Below are 21,474 nucleotides of genomic sequence, written 5' to 3'. Positions count from 1 at the left end.
GGGTAAGAAAAATACAACAGAAAAAAGAATGTGTATAGATGTTACCCGGTTAAATAGTGTTACGGTAGACGACCCCTATCCGGTGCCACGCATCGAAGATATCATAGATTCCATGGGAAAGCCCAAATATATTACTAAGCTTGATCTAAAGTCCGGTTACTGGCAGGTAGAGATGCACCCGGATGATATTGAGAAAACGGCATTTGTCACAAGGGAAGGGAAATTTGAATGGCTAGTAATGCCCTTCGGGTTAAAGAACGCCCCTTCCACCTTTTCCCGGTTAATGAATAAGGTTTTGAAGTATGCAAGACGATTTGGAGTTGGAGTATACCTGGATGATATTGTTATCGCTAACGCCAGCTGGGACCTGGAAGCTCTTCGGTATGTGTTTTCGCAGCTGAAACACGCCGGTTTAACACTTAATTTAAGAAAGTCGAGCTTCGGAGTTTCTAAGGTCTCGGTACTCGGCTACGTTGTAAGCGCACAAGGGGTACAAATTGATCCTGAGAAAGTAGAAGCGATTCGGAACTTTCCCAGACCACGAACCATAAAACAGGTGTCCTCCTTCCTGGGAATGTGTGGGTTTCATTCCCGGTTTATTCCCCATTTCGCGGATCTTACGGCCTCTCTTAATCAATTAAAACGAAAACACCAGCGCTGGCGATGGGGAGATAATGAGGAGCAATCTTATCAAGGTTTAAAACAGGCTATAGCGGATGCAGCTATGCTACAGGCCCCAACCCCGGATGGAAAATTCATTGTCACCACGGATGCTAGTGGCATCGGTATCGGGGGTATGTTAACCCAGATCCAAGGGGAAGTAGAAGTCCCCCTAGCATATACCAGTCGTCTCTTAAGACCTTCGGAATTGAAATATAGTACCCCTGAGCAGGAAGCATTAGCGGTTGTAGAAGCCGTCCGTAAATTTCGCCACTATATAGAGGGCCGGGAATTTGCTGTCTTATCGGATCACAGGGCGTTATGCTGGTTACTGCGCTTGAAAGATAGGAAAAGTCGGCTCATGCGGTGGGCCTTGGAGCTACAGGAATTTATGCCATTCGAAATCTTGCATAAATCCGGTAGGGAAAACGTGGTTGCCGATGCCTTTTCTCGATGCCCGGTATCAGATTTGGACACGGTCAGTCCAAAGGTTTTAGAAACGGACGACACAGATCAGTCGCCCGGTCCTGAAGACCAGGAAGTCCGGGTCAATGTGGTATCTTGTAACCCAGTAGCATTAGGTCTCCCGTTAGATGTAGCAACTAAGGCCGACATTAAGTTAGCACAGGCTAGTGATCCATACTGGCAGTCTATTAGACAGGACTTAGAAACTGGTAAGGCGTCAAAATTGTACAGACTAAAGGAGGATATGTTATACCGGATAGCCCAGGGTTTTCAACCGGTAAAGGTAGTTATTCCAACCGCGATAGTACCACGGGTATGTCAAGCCTACCATGACCATCCGCTCTCGGGTCATAGAGGTCGCACCGCAACTTATAAACGGGTGCAAGCTAAATACTACCATCCGAAGTTGTATTCCCTGGTTCAAGATTATGTCCGGGGATGTGAAACTTGTCAGAGATATAAGAGTAGAAATACTAGGAAACCAGGTTTAATGATTCCCTCTCATAAAATCCATCCCGGAGATTTGGTAGGTATTGATATTATGGGTCCCCTACCAGTAACGAAATCCCAGAATAGGTTCTTAGTGGTAATGATAGACTATTTTACCAAGTACATTGAAATATTTCCGGCACGAAGCGTTACCGCCCCTATATTGTGTAAGATTTTACTACAGTATGTTTCCCGTCATGGTACGATGACTGCCTTACTGTCGGATAATGGGCCTCAGTTTATATCAGTATTATGGAAACGTTTATGTAGAATGCTAAAAATTCAATTGAAGTTTACGTCACCTTATCATCCCCAGGCAAATATGACAGAAAGGGCAAATAGGGTCATAGGCGAACTCATGAGTATTTATACCGGGAATTTCCATACGAGGTGGGACGAAAGCTTGCCCCTTATTCAGTTGGCCATTAACAGTGCCATACATACTTCCACTGGTTCATCCACCTTTTATCTACATCATGGTTATGAGCCTACGTTGCCCTGGGATGAACGTACCTTTGCCGGGATACCCGAGGACATCGAAGGAGAGATTAGGGGATACGAGGACGGACCACTCCGGGAGTGGCAGTTATCCATTGACTTTGCCCAGGAAATGAATGAGCAAGCCAGTGCCAAACAAAAACGCTTCTATGACCGAAACTATTCAGATGGGGAAATAGAAGTGGGGCAATTAGTATGGAAAGCAGGACATAGCTTATCAAATGCTGCAGCTAAATTCTGGGCTAAGTTTGCTCCAGCTTGGGAGGGTCCCTATAGAGTGGTCGAAAAGATATCCCCAGTTTCCTATGTTATCATGGATTTGGAGTCAGGCGCTTTGGCCGGTACTTGGCACATCAATCAGTTAAAACTGCTGTTGACCTCGGTGGTTCTAGAAACTCAAGAAGCCACAGAGATAGAAATCCCACCGGTAACACAGGAAATGGAGAACGGCATAGACCCAGATGAGGAACAGGGACCTGAGATGGTTGTCACGCAAGATGAAAGGTCGTTTGACGAGGCCAATTCCCGGGAAGGACTGGAGAATGTCTGGGATACGGTACCCGTTAGAGTATATGACTTCCGGCCCCGTCAAGGCCAGGCTGAAGGGATCGGTGATGGGCCACCAACATCGATAGATGTAGACCCGGATATACCCGATCCGAATAATAGCTTTTTGGTAGTACATGACTTAGTTCCCACCCCGACACCACGGCGGGAATATAACCTCCGACGCCGGGTTCGAGATCAGGAACAGGAAGGGGTAGACCTAGCGTTGGCAGGTCCTTCCGGTGAGGGTAGGCGGAAACGTGGTAGTCAAAAGGACCCGGTGCCGGAGATAGACCAGGAGGATGAGGACAATGTGTTAATGGCTCCCTTTCGATATGGGTGGAAAAGGGAAATAGTTTTGAGGAAGGATACCGGAGGTCGAATTGGGGACGTGTATTATTACACACCTGAACCAATAAAAGAAAAATTGCGATCATACAAACAAATTGCGGCTTTTCTCGGTACCCATCGGGACCAAGCCCGCCTATTAGGCATGCGTAACTTCAGCATGAAGCCCCAGCCGTTCGCGTATCCCCCGTTTGAGATCGTCCGACATGCTCTATGGTAACACCAGCCCAGTCGTATTGCGATCGGTTTTTCGTCTGGATTATATTTTCTGCAGACGAAAGTTTAGCATGAACATCGTGAACGAAAAGCGACTGGTAGAAGCTACAGTTTTTCCTCTACTTTTCAGACTATGGCGGATATCACCCCGACTTTTTGGGAGCTATTTGGATCCATGGACATATCGTCTAGTGGGGACGAGGACGAAGAAAGAATAAACGAACAACCTATAATGGACGTGAACCACTCATTGACGGAGGGACCAAACAGTTCCCCATCATTGCACACACTCCCCGAAGATCCGATGGCGGTTGCTATCATAGCTAATCCTCTGGCAAGTCAGATGACTGGCTTAGATCTCTCTACATCAATTGACGATCATCAAGCATCGCTAAACTAAAACCAATCTTAAATCCAGAAAATTTAATGTGCGTCGGAGGCCGATTAACCGAATCAGAGTTGCCCTTCGAAATCAAACACCCAGTCATTCTAAATAAAGAATCCCATCTAGCAAAATTAGTCATGGATAGAAGTCATAAACAGATAAGCCACGGAGGGATCCAAAGCACCCTCACCCAAGCTCGTGAAAAATTCTGGATCACCTCAGGTAGACAATTGGCAATAAAAACAGTAAATAACTGCTTGACATGCTGAAGAGCTACAGCGGGTTCAGGACCAGGGGAAGCAGAAACAGCCCCCCTGCCTCAAGATAGAATAAACAAAGCCGAGCCATTCGAGATTGTTGGAATCGACTTCGCGGGCCCGCTATACGTAAAAATAGGCGAGTCAGTCGAGAAGTCATACATTTGCCTATTTACCTGAGCCGTCACTAGAGCGCTGCACTTAGAGTTAGTGACCTCCCTCACCAGTCATGAGTTCTTACTAGCACTAAAGAGAATGATTGCGAGAAGAGGTGTGCCTAGAAAAATATACAGTGACAACGCCAAAACTTTCAATCGGGCAAACAAGGACTTGGACAAAATTTGGAATAGTTTAAATAGCAAAGAAGTTATGAACTTTTACGGAAAAAGAGGAATAACATGGCAATTTATTGTAGAAAGGGCCGCCTGGTATGGCGGCTGGTGGGAAATTATGGTTAAAAGCACCAAACAAGTGTTAAAGAAAGTTTTAGGAAGAGCTTTATTAAGCTATGTAGAAATGGAAACCACGTTAGTTCAAGCGGAAGCTGCAATCAACTCTAGACCCTTAACGTACGTCAGCAGCGATTCAAACGACCTAGAACCCCTCACTCCATCCCACTTTCTAATCGGAAAACGCCTTACTACTTTAACATCGTATTCAGACAAATCAGTAAATGTTCCTAAAACACAAATCGAATTAACAAAAAGGCAAAAATATCGCAACGCAGTTAAAGATAGATTCTGGTTAAGGTGGAAAAACGAATACTTGCTGGCACTAAGGTCTGCACATAATGTAAAATTAGCCAAAACCAATTCAAAAATTAAAATCGGCGACGTCATGATGATTCATGAAGATAAAACCCCCAAGCACCTCTGGAAATTAGGAGTAGTAACCGAAATATTTGAGGGGCGGGATTTAAAAATAAGGTCCTGTATGATAAGAACGCCTAATGGCAACATTTTGAGAAGACCAATCCAGCTATTATATCCCCTTGAAATTGACGCGCTGTCGGTACGAGCTACTAGTAATGTATAACTGTAAAATCAAAATTAAAACAAATGGCTACTAGATAAAGTAGTGAAAAATGAACTTGCAAAAACTGAATCAAATTGACCAATAGTGCAAAATTTTTGTGTGTTTATAATATTGAATTAACATTCCTCATTTTTTGTTTTTAAATTGACTGTTTTAAGACACCTTTTCTTACAAGCCCTCATTAAACTTTTTTGAAATACTTAACGTATTTCGGGGCCCAGTGTGAATAATTTAGTTAATTAGTGCATTTTTTATTATTATCATTTTTATTATTATCAGTTTTTTTTGTTATGTATTTTTCTTTCCCGCTTTTTTTGTGTATTTTATTTTTTTCCCTTCCAAAGATCAAAACATGTTTGTGCAAAAATTTGTAAAAACCCCCAAAATTGTAGAAAAACAACTTGTTTACTTGAAACTCTCCACCTGCAAAGGGGAAAGAACCAGAAATTCCCTCAACCCTTTAGGTTATCCTAAAGGTTTTCGTGTCCACAATAGGACAGAATTCTCTTAGAGACCCAAGCGAACGGGTCAACTAGAACTTTAGCCAAAAAATAAACCAAGTTTTTTAGTATAAAAATCACTTTGGCTTTTTTCTTAACCTAAACCTTCAACAAAAAATAGAAACCAAACCAGCAAATAGATATCAGCAAAAATAAAAATTAGTAAATAGTGTAAAGAACTAAAATAGTAAAGATTAACTACAGATTTTTCAGTCGGTCGGTAGTTAACTCAAAATAGCTCTCCCAAAATTAAACTAGCTACGAACTTAGTCGTATGGAAAAAACTACATGGTGCCGAAACCCGGGATTAACGGATTAGTGGATTAACGGATTAATGGATTATCAGGATAATCACCTTTAGATAACGCGGTGAAACAAAAGCGATAAAAAAACCAACGTATCGGTAATTATAGTAAATCTTAGTATTAAAAACCGTAGACAATGGCAGGCGAAGAAACAAATGATTCTGCAAGCTCAAATAAAACAGTATCGAGTAAAAAATTAGACGATATTTCAAAACAAAAATCATTAAGAGTGCCGTTAAGAATGAGCTTAACAAAAGCCGTGAAAGCATTAGAAGCCCTAGTGAACGACGCGAATTCGGTAAAATGTTTGTTCGAAACGCACCCTCGCGGCCGAAATTATTATAACCGGAAACATTCAATTTACTGATTCACGGGGTCAAGTCGGTTGGTGTTTCGTCTGCTTTTTTTTTTACCCACGTAATCGTAACAGCTTCGTAGCTTTGAAAAATTGAAATGTTTAATGATAATCACAATAAAAGTTAATAAAATGTTTGGCTCTCGAAGTTGGGGACGCAAGCTAGATGTAGTGTTTTCTCTTCCCCTCCCTTGCTATGGCTTCCCGCTCGCGTTCTTAACTTTACACACGCTAGCTTGGGTCCTCATCATTGCGAAGTATCACACCTCCTCGGTGGTGAGAGCTGGTAACCACTACGTTGTGTGGGCTAAGCGGATACGCGCCCTTCCCAAGCCAAGGTGTTGAGGCATCGTGCCGAGGGCTGCATGGTACTGGGGAAGTAAAACTTCGGTATCGCTAACGATCCCCTCGGGGCACCGGGCGACACCCCGTTGTATCTAGCCTTCCACCCGGGTGGGGGACTACCGGGTGGTGACCTTTTACTTGCCCCCTTACTCGTGGGATTCCCATGGATAAACTAAATCAAAACAACTCTAACACTACCAAACCTACGGTGCAGGGGTCTGCTCAAGGCAGAACCCACACTGATACCACTTCACAAGGGCTTGTATCCAGCGAAACTCGTGACGATTTATCGTTGCGTGTGTCTGGCAAGCCCTCGAAAAGTACCTTGCGTCGTCGTCTCAAACGACGGATTGCTTGGCAAAAGGTCAAATCGGGGTCTGAAACGGCCTCCACCGCCGCTGGGGGTGCGATGGCTCGTGACAACCCAATGAAGAGGCCCAGAGCGGAGGATTCGACTCCCTCACCAAGTACCTCGCAGGCGGCGTCGAAAAAGGCTAAGTCCTATAGTGACGCCGCCAGCTCAGAAAAGATGGCCATTGTCAAAAAAGGCTATCCGACGGCGGTCATCACGGAGGAAGACGTGGGCCCAATTCAGAAGGCGATTCTAAGGGCGCTGGATGGGATACCTTCGGGGAGCCCTCTACCGCGCCTTGCGAACTTTAGCCTGACGACCGGGGCCCTAGTATACTCCTGTGAGGATTCGTTCACTGGGCAATGGTTGAAGGACAACTTAGCCTACTCGGTGGTGGGGGATGCGGTGCTCTCAGTAATGAGAGCTAGCGAACTCCCCAAGCCGTTTAAGGTAATGTTCCGCACCAAGGACCAGATCACCAAGGAGCCGGCGGTGCTGTTTCGGCGCCTAAAGGTCCTTAATGCAGGTTTTGCCACTGAACGCTGGAAATGTATCCGGACGTACGTGGACAGGGCCGTACGGTACTGGGTACTGCTAATTGATGGCTCCTCATTGGAAGCCATTAAGAATGCTGGTTTCGTGGGCTATACTGGAGTGGACAAGGGTTCCTTCAAACTCCTTCAGAACACGGAAACCACTAAAACCACTGTAGCCGAGTCTGCGGCGGGGGGTGGGACTAGCGAGATGGGGGATCTCGCGGAGGAGCTCTCTGGTGTCGCTCTAGGCACAGAGGGGGGGGGTGGCTCATTCGGAAGTCCGTTCTTCCATGGATGAGTCCACCCTACTGGAAGAATCGGATGGGACCCTTCGGGGTTCAGCCGATGAGCGTTCTAGTGGTCCTGGTGAGGGGGAGGATCTTGGGACTGGGAGCTCGCCTGTCGGGGGGGGGGGAGGTGCCATTAGCCCTCTCGGGACCGATGAGGTGTAGCTAGGTCCCTTCTGAACCCCTCTCTTAGGGACCATGGGGACGCTACGTGCAATTCAAATCAACTTGCACCATAGTAAGGCGGCCTCTGCGGTACTCTGCAGGAGGTTTGCTATAGAGGGTCTTGATCTGGCCCTCATACAAGAACCGTGGATTTGCCATGGCAAAATCCTCGGTCTTGACGCGGCGGGGTCATTATTCTATGACCAAACTGCTGCTAGACCTAGGGCGTGTATTTTGGTTCGGAGGGATCTTTGTTGTATCTCTCTACCGCTGTACACATCCCAGGACACGGCGGCCGTGAATCTAGTCCTGGCCACTGGGCATGCCAAGTTGACTATCACGGCTGCCTCCGCATACTTTGCCCACGACGCGGACTCTCTCCCGACAATTGAGGTGATCAATTTGGTCAATCAATGTGAAAAGAGAGGGGACAAACTAATCATTGGCTGCGATGCCAATGCTCATCACATCACGTGGGGCAGCTCTGACTGCAACAAGAGGGGTGATGATTTACTAGAATATTTAGTTGGTTGTAAACTCTATATTCTTAATCAAAACAATGAACCTACTTTTGTTACTTCTAATAGAAGGGAGGTCATTGACCTCACGCTAGCCACAGAAAACCTCGTGTCTTCCGTGTCTAACTGGCATGTGTCAAATGAACCGTCTCTGTCGGATCATAGGCACATCTGCTTTACTGTCGCGATTACTTCTGTCCCGGCGGGGACGGAGATACGCAACCCAAAACGGACTAATTGGGCCGGCTATAGGGAAGACCTAATCCTACGCTACGGAGGGGGTCACACTCTTAAACTTACTTCACCTAAGGATCTTGATCGGGCTGCTGGTGATTTACAGTGCTCCATCATGGAGTCGTTCCACCGGAACTGCCCACTTAAGACCGTCAACCGCTCGAGGCTTGTCCCTTGGTGGAACGCGGATCTCAGCCGGCTTCGTAAATACACGCGCAGGCTCTTTAACAAAGCCAAGCGCACGGGTGACTGGGCTGGATACAGGCAGTCCCTTAACGCCTACAACAGGGCCATTAGAGCTGCTAAGAAGGACTCCTGGCGGACCTTCTGTGAGCAAATCTCCAATGTCCCTGCCACGGCTAGGGTCATGAAGATTCTAGCGCACGACAGCACACATCGACTTAATGCTATTAAGCTACGGGAGGGTGTGTACACTAAATCTGGGGCTGAGACTCTCAAGCATATGCTGGAGGTCCATTTTCCTGATTCTACTTTTATTAATCCAACAAACCCTGACTCTCTCTACCCTGTCCTGCACAGGGCTAAGAGGGAAGACTGGCTTGTAGCCAGACAGGTTGTCACGATTCCCAAGCTTCGGTGGGCTGTCAACTGTTTTGAGCCCTACAAGTCTCCGGGACCCGATGGGGTCTTCCCTCTGCTTTTGCAGGAGGGCTTAGACCACATCGCCTCTCCGCTATGCAAGATCTACAGACTTTGCATTGCTCTCGGTCACATACCTCGTGACTGGAAACGCTCTAGGGTCATCTTTATTCCCAAGCCCGGGAAGGCTTCCTATCTCGAGGCGAAAGCATTTAGACCCATATGCCTGACCTCCTTCTTCCTCAAAATTCTGGAGAAGTTGGTGGACAGGTACATCAGAGACGAGGTACTTTCGATAACTCCTCTCTCTTCTTCACAATTTGCCTACCATAAAGGCAAATCCACTGAGACGGCCCTTCACGGCCTTACGAATTGCCTGGATAGGGCATTCGAGTTTCAGGAAATTTCACTGGCTGTCTTCCTCGATATCGAGGGGGCCTTTGACAAAGTCTCTAGCTCGGTTATTACTGAAGCTGTTGAGAGATTTGGCATCAGCGCCACTCTTGGCCGCTGGATCAAGTCCATGCTTACCGACCGCGAGGTGTCGGCGTCCCTCCTTGGGGACTCTCTAGGGGTGACTACCAGCAGGGGCTGCCCTCAGGGTGGAGTGCTCTCCCCCCTGTTGTGGTGCCTGGTGGTGGACGAGCTCCTGGGGAGGCTCGGGGGTGCTGGGGGCTGTTGCTGCTTCGGGTATGCGGACGATGTAGCGATAGTCTTTACGGGGAAGTTCCCGGATACTGTTACCGCGCTTATGAGATCTGCTCTCTCTAGCGTGGAGCAATGGTGTCAGGCGGTTAACCTCACCGTTAATCCTGATAAAACTGTCCTTGTTCCTTTTACGAGGAAGAATACTAAGGATCTGTTCAATGATATCTCTTTCTTTGGCCAGGTCCTGACAAAGTCCTCCGAGGTGAAATACCTGGGGGTGACTTTTGATTGTAGACTCACATGGAAGCCGCATCTTGATCGGTGTATTAAGAAGGCCAAGATGCTCTTCTGGAGGACCAGGAGCTCTGTCGGCCAGACTTGGGGCCTCAACCCCAAGGCTGTACACTGGCTCTATACTGGGATCATCAGACCCATACTATCTTACGGGGCACTTGTCTGGTGGACAAGGGTCCGGCTTAAGACGGTGCAGGCTGCCCTGCGCAAGCTTCAAAGGCTTGCCTGCATTGGTGTTACGGGGGCCATGAGATCGACCCCAACTGCTTCCCTGGAGGTGCTCCTTGACATGCTTCCTCTTCATCTCTTCATTGAGGAGGAGGCTGTCATGGGAGCCTACAGGCTCAACATTAGTGGCTGTTGGGTTCCAAGACTTTGGGATTACAGCCATACGAAGCTCTTTCGGGAGTACGCCGCACTTGAGCCGTCGCTTACGATGTGCTCTGACAAAACCGTTACCAGTTTTGATTTCACTAAGCCATTCAGTATCCACTTCCCCAGTCGGGCAGAGTGGACTAACCTGCTGCCTCTTGGCACTGGGGGTGAAACCATTTGGTTCACCGATGGCTCCAAGACTGATTCCGGCGCTGGCGCCGGCTATTACTGTCAAACCACAAGGGTCGGCTTTTCTGCTTGCCTGGGCACCTTCGCTAGTGTGTTCCAGGCTGAAATTGCCGCGATCTGTTATTGCGCAGATTACTGTATTAACAAAGGGTATACCGGACGGACTGTGAGAATTTATTCTGACAGTCAGGCTGCCCTGAACGCTCTGAACCAGTGTCAGATTTCTTCTCAACTGGTGCGTAGCTGCCTCGACCTGCTAGCGCGACTGGCATCCTGCAACAGGGTTCTGCTGTACTGGGTGCCAGGGCATAGCGGTTATTATGGCAATGAGCAAGCCGATAGATTTGCGAAAAGGGGTGCGGAGGCCAAGCTCTTGGGGCCGGAGCCGGCCGTCCCCATCCCCTACAGGCACGTCAAACGGTGTCTGCATGACAGGTTGACTGTCATACAAAATCAGCTCTGGCACAGCATGGAGGGCCAGAGACAGACAAAGTTGTTTGTCGATGGTCCCTGCAGGTCTCGTGCTAGGGACCTAATTTCGCTCGGCAGATGGGATATTAGGCTGGCCACCGGTCTTTTGACCGGGCATTGCCGGCTTAATAGGCACCTCCATCTGATGGGTTTTGCCGACGACCCTCTCTGTAGGTCGTGTCAGGAGATGGAAGAAACATCCGCCCACGTACTTTGCGAGTGCGACTACTTCGCCTCGCTTAGATTAGAATATTTTGATTCACACACCCTGGAACCCTCGAGGGTCTCCTCTCTCACGGTGGAGCGAATTCTTCGCTACGCTGCAGCTACAGGCCTATTCAAGGCCTGATTACGAGGATGCACAATATGCCTTTGGCATCGGTGCTAGGGCGCGTACCCTCCTCATCAACAATAATAATAATAACTCAAAATAGCTCTCCCAAAATTAAACAAGCTACGAACTTAGTCGTATGGAAAAAACTACACAGAGATAATGAAAATGGGGGAAATTTAAGAATGCTTCATAAACTTACTTCGGACCATATTAATTTGCAAAACCGCATGAAAGTTCGCTTTGCCACACAAGTTATCAGTCAGTCTGTTGCGAACGCCATTAGAATTGAATTTCCTGGTCAATATCCAGAATATCCAGAAACGGTTGGATTCCTAGAAATCTTCAACAAATGGTTTGATCTTATGAATGTTGGACACTTTTATGAGGGCAGAAACAAAGCAAATGAGAATCTCCATCCGTATACTAGAGCTGATGATTGCAGGCTTCGCGTAGGTTGCCTTTTAATTTTGAACAGCGATAGAGTACTATTAATTATTATCCGTTTTAGTGGTTAAAAGAAGTTTTTTGCCGTACCTCGACGAATGGGAAACATACGTTCACAATGAGCCTGTTGACAAACAAACAAAAAAGAAAATGCTCCTTCCCCAAGAGACATATTTAGGACTTCGTCAAACAAGTCAGTTATAAATTTAACTTCATATAACCAAATATATATATTAAATTTTACGTTATTTCACAGCGCTGGCAGTCATGGAAATGATCCCTTTATTGTTGGCCCAAGGGGCACCATTTGTGTTGTCAACGCATTTTAACCAGGACCTTCTGGAACAGCTATTTAGCAGACATAGGCAAGCATTGATGGCTGGGTCTTGTCCTTCAATTTTGGATTATTCAAGAAACGGGACAAAGCTCCAAAGATTGGACGAAGGAAATTTAAAACTAAAACCGAGCAAATTTGGTAATACCGAGTAAACTGGTTTATTTAACCACGTTATTGTCAAAATATCAAACTAAAAATATCACGTAATACACTTTTGACCCGTAATAAATAATAACTTTTAAAAATTCTCATCACAATAAGATATTGTATTTTTTTAACAATTTCTTATAAGTTGTTTTCAATCTTGGTTTTTGATTTTTCTTTGGTTAGCGCCTTGCTCCTTGTCTTAGCTTTTAATTCATTGCGTCGATTTTTATTGTGTCCGTTTCCACAAGTGTTGATTGAGGTGTTAATGATCACGGAAAATATTTTCTTACCACTCTCTACGCTAATTTTAGCCTTTTCTGCAACTGTATTGTATTTGGTTTTTAAAACGAAGTCATCATTTAGGTCACAGAGAACTTTCTTCTTTCGGTTTGTAATGTATGTTTCATTATAATATTTTCCAACGTGTTTCATAATCCGGACAAATATTTCCATTGACTCTAAAGTAGGATACTTGAGATTCTTTCTATTTTGAGCATCTACCCATTCTCTCAATTTCTCTGGCACTTTTGATACATCTTTTTCTCTCATAACATCACCAATAGCCCGGCTGTCTTTAGATGTTTTAGATTTCAAAAGCTTATGGACAATGAAACCAGCTACGTAATGCAAAATACGTGCGTCTTCCTTAATTTCTTTCACAGTTACTGACGTTTGCTTATTTTCATGCATATAAATCTCTCCAATGTTAAATACCTCAGTCAAGAAAAAATGAAGAGCTGAGTATTTTTCTTCATCAGTGACGTTCAAAACAGTCTGTAAAACAATGTTTTTTGTTTAGTAACTTTCATGCCTATTTACAAACACAGATAAGATGTTAGTACACACCTTTGAAATATCACAGATGCTGATGAGAGATTCAATCGCTTCCCTCTTCGAAGGCTCTTAAATTGTCCGTATTGTTTATCCTCTGGGGTTTTTGTGAAAAGATTCTCCCAACCACGTTTCACTGCTTCAAAAACCCGAGACGATTGGTCCAACAAATTTGCATAACAAATTAAAGCTACCCGTCGTGGCAATATTGGCAGATCCTCCATTTGTTTAAACTTTTCCTGAGCTCCCATCCAAGTATTTTTAAACATTTCATCATAATCAGATCCTACAAATGGTTCAGTTTTGGTTAATTATTAATTTTCGGCAATCAGAAAATTTCCCATGATCTGAATGTCTACATACTTGTAACTATTTCCTTGGCGAGACTCTTAATCAGACTTGGTTTCTTTGTCGACTTTTTGACACAAATTTTCTTTTTCCTAGAAAATTGTAAACATAGACAAATTTGTTCGTAAAAAAACAGAGAAAGGAACACGAACTTTGTCTATTGTTTAAGGAAAGTCGAAAATATTCTTACGGAGATCCTGTATTCTCTATTGATTTTATTGGTGAAAACGCTACAGTTGTCTTGTCAAATTCCCCTTCATCATCTTTAGAATTACATTAGTAAAAGTATTAATACATCTAAGCCTTGGCTTCAATATTACAAATTTAAGAATGTATAAAGTTAATAATCTTGTAACACCTGTTAAAATATCGTTTTGAAAATTTTCCATTTGCGAGATGGGGCGCGGAATACCTAACACTTCAGAGGTATTTGCAGAAAACATTTTATTATTATTATTATTATTATTAGTGAGTAGGGGGGCTCGCGCCCTTGCACCGATGCCAAAAGGCATATTGGGCACCCACGTATTCAGGCCTTGAATAGACCCGTGGACACAGCGTAGCGAAGAATTCGGTCCACCGTAATAGAGGAGACCCGCGAGGGTTCCAAAGTGTGTGAATCAAAATATTCTAGTCTAAGCGAGACGAAGCAGTCGCACTCGCAAAGTACGTGAGCGGATGTTTCTTCCTTCTCCTGACACGACCTACAGAGAGGGTCGTCGGCAAAACCCATCAGATGGAGGTGCCTTTTAAGCCGACAGTGCCCGGTCAGAAGACCGGTGGCCAGCCTAATATCCCATCTGCTGAGCGAAATTAGGTCTCTAGCACGAGACTTGCAGGGACCATTGACTAACAGTTTTGTCTGTCTCTGGCCCTCCATGTTATGCCAGAGCTGGTTGACTGTCATGCAGACACCGTTTGACGTGCCTGTAGGGGATGGGGACGGCCGGCTCCGGCCCCAAGAGCTTGGCCTCCGCACCCCTTTTTGCAAATCTATCGGCTTGCTCATTGCCATGATATCCGCTATGCCCTGGCACCCAGTACAACAGAACCCTGTTGCGGGATGCCAGTCGCGCTAGCAGATCAAGGCAGCTGCGCACCAGTTGAGAGGTAATCTGACACTGGTTCAGCGCGTTCAGGGCAGCCTGACTGTCGGAATAAATTCTCACAGTCCGTCCGGTATACCCTTTGTTAATACAGTAATCTGCGCAATAACAGATCGCGGCAATTTCCGCCTGGAACACACTAGCGAAGGTGCCCAGGCAGGCAGAAAAGCCGACCCTTGTGGTTTGGCAGTAATAGCCGGCGCCAGCGCCGGAATCAGTCTTGGAACCATCGGTGAACCAAATAGTTTCACCCCCAGTGCCAAGAGGCAGCAGGTTAGTCCACTCTGCTCGATTGGGGAAGTGGATGCTGAATGGCTTAGTGAAATCAAAACTGGTAACGGTTTTGTCAGAGCACATCGTTAGCGACGGCTCAAGTGCGGCGTACTCCCGAAAGAGCTTCGTATGGCTGTAATCCCAAAGTCTTGGAACCCAGCAGCCACTAATGTTGAGCCTGTAGGCCCCCATGACAGCCTCTTCCTCAATGAAGAAATGAAGAGGAAGCAGTTGGGGTCGATCTCATGGCCCCCGTAACACCAATGCAGGCAAGCCTTTGAAGCTTGCGCAGGGCAGCCTGCACCGTCTTAAGCCGGACCCTTGTCCACCAGACAAGTGCCCCGTAAGATAGTATGGGTCTGATGATCCCAGTATAGAGCCAGTGTACAGCCTTGGGGTTGAGGCCCCAAGTCTGGCCGACAGAGCTCCTGGTCCTCCAGAAGAGCATCTTGGCCTTCTTAATACACCGATCAAGATGCGGCTTCCATGTGAGTCTGCAATCAAAGGTCACCCCCAGGTATTTCACCTCGGAGGACTTTGTCAGGACCTGGCCAAAGAAAGAGATATCATTGAACAGATACATAGTATTCTTCCTCGTAAAAGGAAAAAGGACAGTTTTATCAGGATTAACGGTGAGGTTAACCGCCTGACACCATTGCTCCACGCTAGAGAGAGCAGATCTCATAAGCGCGGTAACAGTATCCGGGAACTTCCCGGTAAAGACTATCGCTACATCGTCCGCATACCCGAAGCAGCAGCAGCCCCCAGCACCCACGAGCCTCCCCAAGAGTTCGTCCACCACCAGGCACCACAACAGGGGGGAGAGCACTCCACCCTGAGGGCAGCCCCTGCTGGTAGTCACCCCTAGAGAGTCCCCAAGGAGGGACGCCGACACCTCGCGGTCGGTAAGCATGGACTTGATCCAGCGGCCAAGAGTGTCGCTGATGCCAAATCTCTTAACAGCTTCAGTAATAACCGAGCTAGAGACCTTGTCAAAGGCCCCCTCAATGCCGAGGAAGACGGCCAGTGAAATTTCCTGAAACTCGAATGCCCTATCCAGGCAATTCGTAAGGCCGTGAAGGGCCGTCTCAGTGGATTTGCCTTTTTGGTAAGCAAATTGTGAAGAAGAGAATGGAGTTACCGAAAGTACCTCGTCTCTGATGTACCTGTCCACCAACTTCTCCAGAATTTTGAGGAAGAAGGAGGTCAGGCATATGGGCCTAAATGCCTTCGCCTCGAGATAGGAAGTCTTCCTTGGCTTGGGAATAAAGATGACCCTAGAGCGTTTCCAGTCACGAGGTATGTGACCGAGAGAAATGCAGAGTCTGTAGATCCTGCATATCGGAGAGGCTATGTGGTCTAAGCCCTCCTGCAAAAGCAGAGGGAAGACCCCATCGGGTCCCGGAGACTTGTAGGGCTCAAAACAGTTGACAGCCCACCGAAGCTTGGGAATCGTGACAACCTGTCTGGCTACAAGCCAGTCTTCCCTCTTAGCCCTGTGCAGGACAGGGTAGAGAGAGTCAGGAAAATGGACCTCCAGCATGTGCTTGAGAGTCTCAGCCCAGACTTAGTGTACACACCGTCCCGCAGCTTAATAGCATTAAGTCGATGAGAGCTGTCGTGCGCTACAATCTTCATGACCCTAGCCGTAGCAGGGACATTGGAGACTTGCTCACAGAAGGTCCGCCAGGAGTCCTTCTTAGCAGCTCTAATGGCCCTGTTGTAGGTGTTAAGGGACTGCCTGTATCCATTCCAGTCACCCGTGCGCTTGGCTTTATTAAAGAGCCTGCGCGTATATTTGCGAAGCCGGCTGAGATCCACGTTCCACCAAGGGACAAGCCTCGAGCGGTTGACGGTCTTAAGTGGGCAGTTCCGGTGGAACGACTCCATGATGGAGCACTGTAAATCACCAGCAGCCCTATCAAGATCCTTAGGTTAAGTAAGTTTAGGAGTGTGACCCTCTCCGTAGCGTAGGATTAGGTCTTCCCTATAGCCGGCCCAATTGGTCCGTTTTGGATTGGGTATCTCCGTCCCCGCCGGGACAGAGGTAGTCGCGACAGTAAAGCAGATGGGCCTATGATCCGACAAAGACGACTCATTAGACACATGCCAGTTAGACACGGAAGACACGAGGTTTTCCGTGGCTAGCGTGAGGTCAATGACCTCCCTTCTATTAGAAGTAACAAAAGTAGGTTCATTGTTTTGATTAAGAATATAGAGTTTACAACCAACTAAATATTCTAGTAAATCATCACCTCTCCTGTTGCAGTCAGAACTGCCCCACGTGATGTGATGAGCATTGGCGTCACAGCCAATGATTAATTTGTCCACTCTCTTTTCACATTGATTGACCAAATTGATCACCTCAATTGTCGGGAGAGTGTCCGCGTCGTGGGCAAAATATGCAGAGGCAGCCGTGATAGTCAACTTGGCATGCCCAGTGGCCAGGACTAGCTTCACGGCCGCCGTGTCCTGGGACGTGTACAGCGGTAGAGAGATACAACAAAGATCCCTCCGAACCAGAATATACGCCCTAGGTCTAGCAGCAGTATGGTCATAAAATAGTGACCCCGCCGCGTCAAGACCGAGGATTTTGCCATGGCAAATCCACGGTTCTTGTATGAGGGCCAGATCAAGACCCTCTATAGCAAACCTCCTGCAGAGTACCGCAGAAGCCGCCTTACTATTGTGCAGATTGATTTGAATTGCACGTAGCGTCCCCATGGTCCTTAAGAGAGGGGTTCAGAAGGGACCTAGCTACACCTCATCGGTCCCGAGAGGGCTAGTGGCACCTCCCCCCCGACAGGCAAGCTCCCAGTCCCAAGATCCTTCCCCTTATCAGGACCACTAGAACGCACATCGGCTGGATCCCGAAGGGTCCCATCCGATTCTTCCAGTAGGGTGGACTCATCCATGGAAGAACAAGCTTCCGAATGAGCCACCCTTCCCCCTCTGTGCCTAGAGCGACACCAGCAAGCTCCACAGCGAGATCCCCCATCTCGCTAGTCCCACCCCCTGCCGTAGACTCGGCTGCAGTGGTTTTGGTGGTTTCCGTGTTCTGAAGGAGTTTGAAGGAACCCTTGTCCACTCCAGTAAAGCCCACGCAACCAGCATTCTTAATGGCTTCCAGTGAGGAGCCATCAATGAGCAGTACCCAGTACCGTACGGCCCTGTCCACGTACGTCCGGATGCATTTCCAACGTTCAGTGGCAAAACCTGCATTAAGGGCATTTAGGCGCCGAAACAGCACCGCCGGCTCTTTGGTAATCTGGTCCTTTGTTGCGAAACATTTCCTTAAACTGCTTAGGGAGTTCGCTAGCTCTCATTACTGAGAGCACCGCATCCCCCACCACCGAGTAGGCTAAGATTTCCTTCAACCATTCCCCAGTGAACGAATCCTCACAGGAGTATACCAGGGCCCCGGCCGTCAGGCTAAAATTCGCAAGGCGCGGTAGACGGCTCCCCGAAGGTATCCCATCCAGCGCCCCTAGAATCGCCTTCTGGATTGGGCCCACGTCTTCCTCCGTGATGACCGCCTTCGGATAGCCTTTTTTAACAATGGCCATCTTTTCTGCGCTGGCGGCGTCACTATAGGACTTAGCCTTTTTTGCCGCCGCCTGCGAGGTGCTGGGCGAGGGAGTCGAGTCCTCCGTTCTAGGCCTCTTCAATTGGGTGACACGTGACACCGCACCCCCAGCGGGGGTGGAGGCCGTTTCAGACCCCGATTTGGCCTTTTCCCGAGCAATCTGTCGTTTACGGCGACGACGGTCGGTACGTTTCGAAGCCTTACCAGTCACACGCACCGATAAATCGGCACGAGTATCGCTGGATACAGGCCCTAGCGAATTGGTATCAGTGTGGGTTCTGCTCTGAGCAGACCCCTGCACCGTAGGTGTTGTAGTTTTAGAGTTGTTTTTTGATGTGTTATCCATGAGAATCCCACGAGTAAGGGGGCAAGTAAACGGTCACCACCCGGTAGTCCCCCACCCGGGTGGAAGGCTAGATACAACGGGGTGTCGCCTGGTGCCCCGAGGGGATCGTTAGCGATACCGTAGTTTTACTTCCCCAGTAGCATGCAGCCCTCGGCACGATGCCTCAACACCTTGGCTTGAGAAGGACGCGTATCCGCTTAGCCCACACAACGTAGTGGTTACCAGCTCTCACCACCGAGGAGGTGTGATACTTCGCAATGATGAGGACCCAAGCTAGCGTGTGTAAAGTTAAGAACGCGAGCGGGAAGCCATAGCAAGGGAGGGGAAGAGAAAACACTACATCTAGCTTGCGTCCCCAACTTCGAGAGCCAAACATTTTATTAACTTTTATTGTGATTATCATTAAACATTTCAATTTTTCAAAGCTACGAAGCTGTTACGATTACGTGGGTAAAAAAAAAAGCAGACGAAACACCAACCGACTTGACCCCGTGAATCAGTAAATTGAATGTTTCCGGTTATAATAATTTCGGCCGCGAGGGTGCGTTTCGAACAAACATTTTACCGCGGTGATTTATCCCTGTTAGTTTTTTTCATCCATGATATTAACGCCACCTAGAAAGAAAATGGCCTGAACATTCAACGACTGAAAACGAAGTACAAGCAATCACCTTAAAGGACTAGGGAATGAAGTTTGCATTATGGGCGGCAATGCTTGGAGTTACGTCATTCGTCTTAACCCTTGAGATAATATCAAAGATAAAAGACTTCTAACGATTGAGCGTCAATAAGATGAAACAATTATAACTAAGCAGATATGTAAGGGTTCATACGTTTAGTTATCTGAAAGCAGGCGCTTGCTCTTTTCTTTGTTTCATTTCACGAAACCTAACCTTCATTTACCACAAAAAACACGAAATATTCTCCTCATACTAAAACAACCTTGTCTACTTATTCACAATCTTGTTAAGCATTCTATTTTATTGAACACAAAGCGTGACTCATATAACTCTCAGTAAATTGTGTAGCTTATTCTCCATGAAATTTTAATATGGTGCACTAATTAATGTAAAATATAATAATTTATTTGGAAAGAAATTGAATATTATAAATAAATAAAAATAATATAGGTGTAGTTATGTAGATAAATTGTATTTGTGCATTAAATATAACGAAGCATTTGTGTTGCATTAAATGTAAACAAATAATATATAGGTGTACGAAATGTGACCAAATATAATAGATGCACTAAATGTAAAGAAATATTATATAGGTGTACTAAATGTAAAGAAATAATATATAGGTGTACTAAATGTAAAGAAATAATATATAGGTGTACTAAATGTAAAGAAATAATATATAGGTGTACTAAATGTAAAGAAATAATATATAGGTGTACTAAATGTGATCAAATATTAGAGATGTGCTAAATGTGATCAAATATTAGAGATGTGCTAAATGTAATCAAATAATATATTGATGTACGAAATGTGATCAAATATTATAGATGCACTAAATGTAAAGAAATAATATAAAGGTGTACTAAATGTGATCAAATATTATAGATGTGCTAAATGTAATCAAATAATATATTGATGTACTAAATGTAACCAAAAAATATAGATTTACTGAATATATTCGTTCCAAGGAAATAAATTTTACGTGATTAACGTGAGAATGGAACTATTTGAAGTAGAAAAAAAGCTCCATTTAACAGATTTAAGCGGAAATGCGACCAATTGGGGGTAAGTCTTGTGCTTTATACACGATATTGCACCACCAAATTTTTCTCTCCATGTAAGCGTACATCTCGGTTTTTTCGTACCATTGCTTCGGATATGTAGGTAATGTCAGACAATTTGTAAATTTGTTGATTTCGCATAGCCTTGGTCAAAACTGTTTATCCAAAGTTTGAAACTAGCGCCATCTCTAGTGCTTCCGAACAGTAGCGGCATCTTCTTGTACAAGTATTATTATAAATGTAAGTCGTCTACATATATGTGTATGCAAATTTCAACTTATGGGCTAATTCATTTTGACAGTCATGTTCCTGAACAGGATTGATCCAAATTGTCTGGACATTTTCTATTTCTTCCACGTTTATCGTAAATCCTACATTTGTTGACAAACCTGACGATTTAGTCTATGACTCTGAAAGCATTATTCAGTGAGCTGAAGCGTTTCAAACCCATAAGGCTTTCATTCGTATTTCATTTTTAAATTTCACACTGCGAGAAAAAAAGTTAATTTGAAATTACAGGAAATCATAAACGCACACGCAACCATAACATTTCTAAGATTTTACATGAACTATATTTAAAAATTACAGTTATATGAACAGCATATTTTACATTAAAATTGCGCGAATTACTGATAAGAGTTTTGTGTATTTTACATTAAATTTCGTATAATAATGTGCGTAACATGAGCCTGGGCAAGCTACACGGTACATTCTAAGTTGCTAGGAAAGAACCTCTCCACATGCGGAGGAAAATAATTCGGTAACGCGGTTCTTTACGCTGTCTTTACCTTAATTTCCCTTTTACTTGGTGAGAAAATTCGAGAAATCCTGTAAAGACGGAGTAGGGTCTCAAATATTTTTTTTTAGATAAAACTATTCACAATGATTTTTGGGAGTAAGGCACGAAG

At 45.7% G+C, this 21,474-nt stretch overlaps 1 protein-coding gene across 1 annotated transcript; it reads left to right on the top strand.

Moving 5' to 3' along the window:
* The first annotated feature begins 3,355 nt into the window (after positions 1-3,355).
* LOC149649061 (uncharacterized) lies at positions 3,356-4,899 on the top strand. The gene is made up of 4 exons (XM_089849421.1): positions 3,356-3,560; positions 3,641-3,829; positions 3,896-4,007; positions 4,056-4,899. The coding sequence occupies exons 1-4, from the start codon at positions 3,356-3,358 to the stop codon at positions 4,897-4,899; spliced, it is 1,350 nt and encodes a 449-aa protein (XP_089705547.1).
* Positions 4,900-21,474: the final 16,575 nt, after the last annotated feature.

The sequence above is a fragment of the Phalangium opilio genome, unplaced genomic scaffold (assembly GCF_054372755.1).
Source record: "Phalangium opilio isolate 3A_F unplaced genomic scaffold, DU_Popi_V2 ptg000088l_1, whole genome shotgun sequence".
In the NCBI taxonomy this organism is placed as follows: domain Eukaryota; kingdom Metazoa; phylum Arthropoda; class Arachnida; order Opiliones; family Phalangiidae; genus Phalangium; species Phalangium opilio.
This window is presented reverse-complemented; position numbering and strand designations above follow the sequence as displayed.